The following is a 9,242-nucleotide window of genomic DNA, read 5'->3' as shown; positions in this document are numbered from 1 at the left end:
CCCTGAGGCTCCAGGCCTGAGGCAGCCCTGCTGAGTCCTTCTCTAGGTGAGTGGGTCTTGCTTCTCTTAGAGACCCAGAACTGGGGTCCTTACCTCAGCAGCAGCTCCTTCACTCCTCAGCAAGCCAAACCTTTCCCACATGTTAGTTTCAACACTGAAAGGCTCTGGCTGCCTTGGAGTCTCTCCAGCTACTCCCTACCAAAAAGTCTCCAAAATACTTAGTTTGCATTTAATAGCTATAGCAAGAGGGCAAGAGCAGGGAACAGCCATTTCTCCCCCCAAGCCAGTTCCTTCTGGAGGTGAGGGGGAAACAAAACTCCCTTTGCCAGGCTTCATCCACCTAGAGCTCCAGCCTGCTGCTGCCTCCTGCAACCAGCTAGGTCTTAGGCCTCAACCACCAGATTTGGGGTGCTCTAGTTCAGCCAGCAAATAGGCACTGCCAGAGCAGGCTGTTACATACGTGCTGACCAGGAGGGAGCACCGTTGTGCCCAAACCCAGCTGGCCCGTGACACTGTCCTTGCTGGAAGACAGAGAATCCCACTTCCATTGGCAAGTCAAGACAGGCTTTCCAAGGTGCCCCAGAGTCTCACTGCAGCATCCCCACTGGGGGTGTTAACCCTCACTATACCATCTTCATCCCCTTGAACAGTTGCCTCAAACCGTCAGGCCATTTCCTTTTTCAAAAGGGCTCAATTCTTAGGCAGGGTAGAGTCATTAAAGGAAACTAACCAAGGATGTGGAGAATGTGTGGTTATACCCAACAGGATGCTGTTAGGAGGTCACAGAGGATCCTGGAGCTCAGGAGCACCTGGCCCCACTCCCTTCACAGCATACCCCACTCACCCAGGCTTGGGGGTTTTTAAATTTTTATTTCAAAAGCTTGGATAGCTTCAATATCCAGGTCGTGGCAAAATCAGGACACGTGTAAAATACCTTACAATACATTAGATTCCCAAAAGGTACCAAAAAGTACAGTAAAATTAACACTTCCATTACAGGAAATGTATGACACAAATAATATAAAATTAAAAGGTGAAAAAAAGGTGACACTGGTTTCCTAAGATACAATTTACTCTTTACAACCAGGGTCCACAGGTCCAGGCTGCAGAGCAGCAGTGGGACGCAGACTCTCTAATCTGGTTCTGGGTAACCCGGTAATAAAATCAGCCCGTAATACCACTCTGGCCTGAGACACCACACGCTGCCTAGACAACTAGAGCTCTGGAAATAGTACACAGGAGAGTGATTTCCAGGGGACATTTTAAATAAGATGCACATGGGACAGGCCATAGAAAGTATGCCAAGTTAAATTTGGTACATAATTGTGTTCACTCGATATCCAAACAAAGCGTGTGCGGTCGGTCGGGCACTCCTGCTGAAGCCTCAGTATGGCTTGTAGTTATTCTGATGGCCGCCACGTCGCTGGCTCTTCCCGTAATTTGTACTACCCTGACCTAGAGACAAGAACAACAGTGATAGCAGCTACGACTCACTGAGCATTTCCCCCTGTGCCAGGCGCTTGACATGCATCCTTACCGGAGCCAATGACCCTGTCCAGTAAGGATACCTTACCCACCCTTCCTGAAACCCACAAGGTCAAGAGCTCAAGTCGTCTAGCTCCAGTGGCCAAGCCAGGCCACAAAGCCCAGCCGTCTGACTCCAAAGACCCTGCTGCCAGTGGCCCCTGCACTGTCTGTCCTGCCTCCCAGGGTGGGTGAGTGGATGGGGCTTCCCTCTCTCCTACTTACTGTAGTCGTAGCCGGGGCCGTAGCCGTAATAGCCATAGGGCGAGTAGTCGTAGCCGCCATAGCCGGGCCCGTAGCCCTGCTGGTAGCCGTAGCCCTGGTTCCAGTAGTTGCCGTAGCCCTGATTCCAACTCTGACTCTGACCTGTGGGGGGAGCAGGGCACAGGGGCCCATGGACCATTTAGCACACGCAGGAGCCAGGATGGAGGGAATCCTGCCCTTTGGGTGGCGGGGTTACTATGGCAACTCAGAGGTAGAAGCCAAGGGGCTACTGTCCTGGTAGAGAGGGCCCTGGGCCCAGCCCTACACCTGAAGAGACCCAAGCTGGGGATGGGAAGGCCAGGACAGTACTGAACACTAACTTCACTCGGGGTAGACGAGGCAGGAGCTCACTCTCACTCCAATCACCCCCACCCTCCCTGGCAGCTTGGCCCTAAAAAGGATGGAGTTCAGGTTTTGGAGTCAGAGGAGCCTAGGACTGAAGGAGGTAAAGCGCCTGGCACAGCCCCGCCCTACATTCTGCCCACCCGCCCAGGGGTACACCAATGCTCAAGACAGCCACAGAGCCAAGCCCATTGTGCCTCCATCCCTCAGAGTGGGGTGCAAACGGCCCCTCTGCCCTGGGGCCCCAGGCCACATGAGGAAACGGGCTCTTCCACTTCAAGCAGCACAGCCTTGACTCAGGAAAACCACTCCTGTTCCTGCCCACCCTGCCGCACTGAGCACCAGAGGCCAGAGCCCCCAAGACAGGCAACAGAAGCTCCATGCAGGCAGGGAAACAGGACCCATCCTCATCCAGGCTCCACTCACCTCCTCCACTTCCACCGCCACCACCACTGCCTCGATTCCCTCGGTTTCGGTTCCCGCGGCCCCCAGAGCCATACTGCTGCTGTTGATAGACCTCTTTGGGCTGGGCCACCTTGATTTCACACTGAAAGCCAAAAGTACAGCGGGTCAGGTCACTAGGACAAGCTCTGGGCAGGGACTGTGCACAAAAACCTTCGCTGACAAACATTCAGATGGCAGATCTGGTCCATCTGCTAGATTACAAAATATGCTGGGGTGGGAAACCACATTTGGGCTAAAAGCTCTCAGAACCACATCTAAAACCTAGACAGACCAAGACTGACACTAGGGCCTTTTTGGCTCAAACCTTTCCCCAGAGAACGTCCAGGGGATGACAGATACAACCCTAGGTCAGCTGACGGCAGCCCTAGGACAGCTCCATGTCTAACAACTGGAAGGAGAGGGATGGCTGGGCTAATGCCAGCCCAGTGTAGCAAAACACCATACCGGGTGTCAGGCCTGGTGCCACCTTGGTCCTACTGGCAAGGGGGTCAGAGAAGGCTTCCCAGATGAGGAGTCTTAGACAATAAGGAGACTTTCTGTTTTTTTTTTGTTTGTTTGTTTTTACAGACTTTCTGATTTTTTCTTTTTATAGAAGAAATGAAGCATCCCACTCAAATATGCCATTGAGGGTGACTCTGACCTCCAACTTACAGAGGAAGAAAGAAGCTGAGGCGCAGGGCAGGGCTTGCTGGAGGCCATCCTGCTACCCCTCCCCACCCACCACTGGTTTGTGGTTGGGGTGGACCAGATGCCTACATCCCCTCAGGGCCTAAAGAGTCAATTTCCTTTTTGCTCAAAAATCTGCCCACTGTGGGTGGGGGTAGGGTCAAGGACCTTCCACTGCTCCTGCTTAAATAAATCTTAAGTGTATTTTTTAAACAAAGTACCCTGACACATATCACCCCCAACTAAGTTCAGTAAAAAAAAAAAATCTTACACGAGGTGTCCCCATACGTACCCCTATTAAAAACTGGCGAATTACCCCCACCAACTGATACAATCTGATGTTTTCTATCCTATCGAATTAAAAATGCTGAATACAACTAAATACACTTATTTCAAAATCACTACCAGCAGTTTCACTAATGCTGCTCTACAGGCTCTTCCTGAGAAAAAGGCCTCTCTGTGTCACTGTCCACTGCAGTAACAATGGATGACATCTTACCCAACTGCCTCTAGGATCCAATCTCATTTCAACATAAAATTTAAGGGCCCAATTCAGAATCCAATCTTTCTAAATTCCTAACCAAGACTGAGGCTTCCAGGAGCCCTACCCTACCTGTCCCACCTTATCTGGCTGCCACTCCTGCTCAGACAGAGCCTGCCACACCCTGCCACAGTGAGCCACACCCTCAACTCCCAACGGCCTCCTCTGACACCTGGAGAATACTCAAAGCATGAACTATCCTCTCTTGACTACAGTTCAGGGGGAAGAGCTGCACTTCTGACCACACAGGACTCTGCTCATTTAAAGGCAAAACTGGCCCTGGCTATAAGCTGGCCAGGACCCAGGGAGCTCTTTGGGAAGGATCTTTGCCTGGGATGGGGGCTGACTAAACCAGCATCCAAGAGGAACAGATAAACTTTGATTTGGTTGTAGCAGCAATAAACAGAAAAGCTCTCCAATAGTATCCACAGCAGGAAAAGACTTCACCACAAAGAAAAGAAATGAGTGAATGGCAAAGTTCTAGAATCTGCTGAGGCCTTACACACCTTGGACTCTAGATCCAGAACCTCTGACCTCTAGCTTTAAATCAGGAGTCAAAGGAGCTACTCAACCTGCTCTCCCTGTCCCACAGAAGCCACCCTTCCTCCCCTGCTTCCCTCACTTCCTGTGTGTTTACTGCCAGGCCTGCCAGCCTAGGAGCTCCTTAAAGGACATGACCATCTGCCCCAATCAGGGCAGCAGACACTGCAGAAAACCGAAACGGCTGATGACCCTGGAGAGCTCTTGGAGGTAGCCCAACCCCTAACCCACACCTCCAAGGGCCAACTCTCCAGTGGCAGCAGGCCAGGCACACAGCTGGGAACACCTTACCTTACTTCCACTGATAGTGTGAAACTTTTTCTCCAGAACCTTCTTCACAGGTTCCTCTTCTTTAAAGGTGATGAAAACAAAGCCTCGTCTTTTGTTCGACTTTGGATCCATTGGAAGCTCAATGGCCTCGATCTGTAAACATAGGCAAAAAGCTCAGGACCAGTGCCTCCCCTGCCCCAGGGCCCAAAGGGAACTCACAGGAGAAAAGGTCCATGAAGGCAAGAGTGAAAAAGCAGCCTTCTCAAGGGAGGGCTCTGGCCAGCCAAGGCTACCAAGGACCAAGAAGAAGGCAACAACCTCAGGGCAGCTGGCAGGCCACTCCCAGGGCCACACACTCACCTCCCCAAACTCGCCAAAGTACTCTCTGATCTTCTCCTCAGTGGCTTCCGGATTCAGACCCCCTACAAAAATTTTCTTTACTGGGTCCTTCTTCATGGCCATGGCCTTTTTGGGGTCAATAACACGGCCATCTAGCCTGTGTTCCTTCTGGTCTAGGACCTGTTCCAACAGAAGACAATCAGGTTCTAGCTCAGCAGCATGACCCTGGACAAGGCCCTTCTCTTTGAGCCACAAAACACCAACACAGGTACACAAAACATGTTTCATCCCCTTCCAACTCTACCCCCAACCTGATTTCCCAATCCAATCCTCTCCAAATTTCAAGTACAGGTGATTCACTTAAAGACCTATGAAGCAGTCCTCACCCCCTCCCTCAAGCCATTGCCCATGCTGTATGCCCCTCTTCCTGCCCAGGCAGTCCCAGTTTAAGGCCCATCTCCTCCAGAAGCAGCACAGGCTGGAGCTGGGCTGCTACGCTTGGAATCTCACTCCACCCATTACTCGAGTTACGTGATCTCTTCTACTGAAACTTCTCTGAGCCTTTGTTTTGTTTTCTGTAAAATGGGGCTAAAATAAAGCCTATCTTGTAGCAACCCTGGATTCTTTTCAAGTCCTCACACTAACGCATTTGCTTTAACAGTGTCCAGAATAGGCACAAAAGGATAACAAACATCCATTGTCATCTTCCTGGACCACTCCAGCCCATACTCACTCCCCCACACTCAGTGTGTATTCTTAATCCCTTTAATAACAGGAACATAAATTCCCAACCTTTGCTTTTTCCAAAGCACTCAACCACGTGCAGAACACAAACTAATCATCCTGTAGGAACGGTGTCCTCTGAGAACAAGCTGAGACTGCTGAGGTAAAGTGCCCAGCTTACCTTCTCCACACTGGTTGCATCTTTGAACAAGATAAATCCAAAGCCTCTTGACCGGCCAGTGTTGGGATCCATTTTTATGGTACAGTCAACAACCTCTCCAAATTTGGTAAAATAATCCTTTAGATCCTTTTTGCTGGTATCCCAGCTCAGGCCACCAACGAACATTTTTCTGAAATGGTAGGATGAAACACATGGCAAGCAACTCTTATTAAAAAATTTTAGAAAATTTTTAGAAAAATTGGCCCAAGCAAAGCTTTCACTGAAGACCTTTAATACAAAGCCACCACCCCCCCGGAACAACGGTCTACCCTAGAGTCCATAAAAGTTCTACCTTTGGAGAATGTTAGCAAACCTCCGCTACCCTCCCAACCAACCCTGACGCTAACAAAACTTCAAGAAACTATACACCCCCAGACTGGGCGAGGGAAAGGAAGGACAACCCGGCCGGGAGTACAGGCCGTGAGCGCTCACAACTACAACTAATTTCCCTAAGAACCACGTATCAAAGGGCTATAGCCCCTTCCAGCCAGTCGCCAGCACCTCCGAGAAGCCGCTCTCAAGGAACTCGAGGCTTCCGGGGGCCGAGACCGCGTTCTGACCGTGACTCCACCCCCCGCAGCCGGCGGAGGAGGGAGGCCGCGACCGGGGCGCGCGCCAACTCCGCCTACGCAGCCCGGGCAGCCCGACACCGGCTCGGCCCCGGGTCCGAGCGCACTCCGCTTCCGGGCCGCCCGCCCCCGCCCGCGCGAGCGGCCCCGGGGCGGCGCCCGAGTCGACCCAACAAACTCCTACAAACTCCGGCGCGAGCGGGCGCGGGAGGCTGGTCTCGAGCCGCGAGCAGGCCCGGCCGCCCCTCCCCCCGCCGCGTGGCGCCAACAAAAGGCCGCCCCGGAACAAAGGCGGCGCCCCGCCGGCCCGCGGCCGCACCTACCCCGCGTCCTCCTCGTTCTTGCTGGCGTTGATCTGGTCGCCCTCGGCGCCGTTCTGGTTGCCGGCCGGGGGCGCCGCGCTCCCGCCGCCAGCGCCCGCCGGGGCTCCGTTGCCGGCCCCGGCCGGAGACTCGCCCTCGGGGGCGGCCTCGTGTCCGTTCTCGGTGGCGCCCGTCGTCTCCATGGGCTGCTCCTCACCCGCTTCCGACATGCTAGGCCGGGGCGCGGCGGCTCCTGCAAAAAGCGGCCACAGGCGGCCACAGAGCGTCAGGCCGGCGCCGCTCCCGCCGCCGGCCGCCCGCCCGCCGCCCGCAGGCCCGGCCGCTCACCTCGCCGCCGATGACGCCGCGGGGCCCGCTCGTCCCCACCAGCCGGGAAGGCGCCGCGGGCTCGGCCGCGCCCACGCTCACGCTGCCGGGCCTCGCCTCCGTCCGCCGACGTAGCCGCCGCGACCTCGCGCCTCCTCCTTGGCCGCCGCTGCCCGCAAGCCACCGACAGACACTCTCACTCCGGCCCGCGCAGTGCTGCCGCCTGACAATGCCGACTCGTGGCGCTCTTTATAATGCCGGAGCCGGGTCCACATCGCAACAAGGCGCATGCTCATTGGCTGCGCCCTACCGTCACTCAACCCTGCGCCGCCGTCCCATTGGCCACGGCGGCGCGCGCACCCTAGCTCCGGGCGGGCTTTGTCCTCATTTTAGAACCCGCGCGAGGCAGAGGGGTGCTGGGGTCGGGCTGGGGGACGGCCTAGTCCCGCGCAGCGGAAGCCGAAGCCCAGCGGCACACGGGCCCGAGACGGACCCTCCGCCTTCTGAGGCCGCTGTCTCTCGTCCCGGTGCGCCCCATCCCAGCATTGGCAGTTTCGGACACTATTTCCGAAAAGAGGAAACTGGGCTTGAGGAACTCTTGCAAACCTAGGTGGCCTGGCTGGAAGTGGCAGAACCCGGGCTCCCGAGATTGGGCGCGTCGCGTCCCCCACGTCCCTCTGCAGGGCTTGGAGGGATTGGGACGCAGCCCGCCCTCCCCCTTGCCCTTGGTGCCCTCAGAGCCCCGCGATCCCGCCGTTTCAGCCGCCTCCCCCGATGACTAGAAGGGGAGGGGGCGGAGTCCGCCGGGTGTTTGGTGCCAATGGTGCTCGGGGAGGATGTGGCGGGAGAAACGGTGGGACTATGGTGTTCCGCAGTCTTAGGTTGCCTGCCACCACCTTGACGATTAGCGTCGCATTTATACTTTTGATTACTTAGAATTTTTCATTTAAGTTAATTCACTTATTTTTGCTGGAATTTATTTTTAAGAACAATATACTACTTCCGTGAAATCATGAGGTTTTGGTGAGAGTGGGGAATAGTTCTTTTTCTAATATACAAAACCCCTTAATATTATCTCCTTGAGCACCAAGCTTGAAAGGCCTGCGTCATCCCGTGATTCTTTTTAATCTTATGGGTGATGGGCCCCAAATGGACCAGGATTACAACCTCCGAAGCCTGAGAATTACCAAATAGCAACAGAACACGAGTAGCTGGCATCTCCTGCTGGCTTCCTCCAGCCAGGCCCAGTGTGGCGGGCGGGCGTTCTATTTTCTCATCCGGTGGTCCCCTAACAACCCTATGGAAAATGGTACCATCTCCAATTTATAAACGAGAAAACTGAAGCATAGAGCTTGGCTCAAGGCTCACTCCCTAATCTTGTCAGCCAGTGGAGTTGCCCTGAGAGTGAAAATGTGGCAATTTCACATTTGGAAAAAATAATCAACTTAAGAAAATCTGAGGATTTGGCCACACAGCCTGCATTTCCCCCAAGGTATCAGTCAACTCGAGCTGATGAGCAAATGCCCTCTGGTTCACCCCAAGGCCCACCTGACCGCTTCACTTTCAGGCTAGATTCCATGACTGGAATTCACACATCTCCATAAACCCTTGGTCATGTCACTGAAATCTGGCTGTAAGGCTTGTAGGGAAGTCCCTAACAAACACCCCACCCAACCTCCACTCCAGCCCTCACCCACCTGCAGAAATGAGGGCTAGGGATGTGGTTCACAAGAGATGATGGGCACAGCTGCCCAAACAATGAAGATAATTCAGGCAACTAAGTTCAAAATGAAATAGTCTAAGTGCAGCCACAGGACGTAACTATTGAGGGCATAAATCACTTACTCTCCTGCTCTTGTCCACATGGATTCCTTTCCAGAACCTGGGAAACGCTTTCAGAGACACATCAAGTGCAAGGATAACAACATTTGTTCAGTGCTTCACAGTTTGCAAAATACTTTCACCAACATTACTTCATTGGAGCTTCAAAATAGCTTTGCGCAATTATCCATAGTTTGTATAAGAAAATGTTGAAAGCACACAGCTAAAATTGTGTCCTCAAAGCCAGCACTTCCAACTCCACGCTGGGGATTGTTTCCGGGGCTCCTGGCTACTGTAGCACAAGGGATCTCTCAGCCCCTGAGTTTCTT

General features: G+C 53.7%; 1 protein-coding gene across 3 annotated transcripts in view; it reads right to left on the bottom strand.

Moving 5' to 3' along the window:
• Positions 1–850: 850 nt before the first annotated feature.
• HNRNPAB (heterogeneous nuclear ribonucleoprotein A/B) overlaps positions 851–9,242 on the bottom strand; it is a 314,463-nt gene continuing 306,071 nt past the window's right edge. The window contains exons 1-8 of one of the 3 annotated variants that reach the window (XM_058547367.1): positions 7,114–7,288; positions 6,787–7,018; positions 5,856–6,024; positions 4,973–5,131; positions 4,634–4,765; positions 2,557–2,677; positions 1,750–1,890; positions 851–1,455 (exon numbers count right to left, since the gene is read on the bottom strand). In XM_058547367.1, the coding sequence (XP_058403350.1) occupies positions 1,385–1,455; positions 1,750–1,890; positions 2,557–2,677; positions 4,634–4,765; positions 4,973–5,131; positions 5,856–6,024; positions 6,787–6,995 (1,002 nt within the window). In that variant the 5' untranslated portion in view covers positions 6,996–7,018; positions 7,114–7,288 and the 3' untranslated portion in view covers positions 851–1,384. Of the gene's footprint in view, positions 1,456–1,749; positions 1,891–2,556; positions 2,678–4,633; positions 4,766–4,972; positions 5,132–5,855; positions 6,025–6,786; positions 7,019–7,113; positions 7,289–9,242 lie in introns of those variants that run through there. The other 2 variants (XM_058547378.1, XM_058547388.1) reach the window with 2 other exon arrangements.

The sequence above is a fragment of the Diceros bicornis genome, chromosome 1, assembly GCF_020826845.1.
Source record: "Diceros bicornis minor isolate mBicDic1 chromosome 1, mDicBic1.mat.cur, whole genome shotgun sequence".
NCBI classification, from domain to species: Eukaryota; Metazoa; Chordata; class Mammalia; order Perissodactyla; family Rhinocerotidae; genus Diceros; species Diceros bicornis.
Note: the sequence above shows the minus strand (reverse complement) of the source record. Positions and strands in the feature narration are given on the sequence as shown.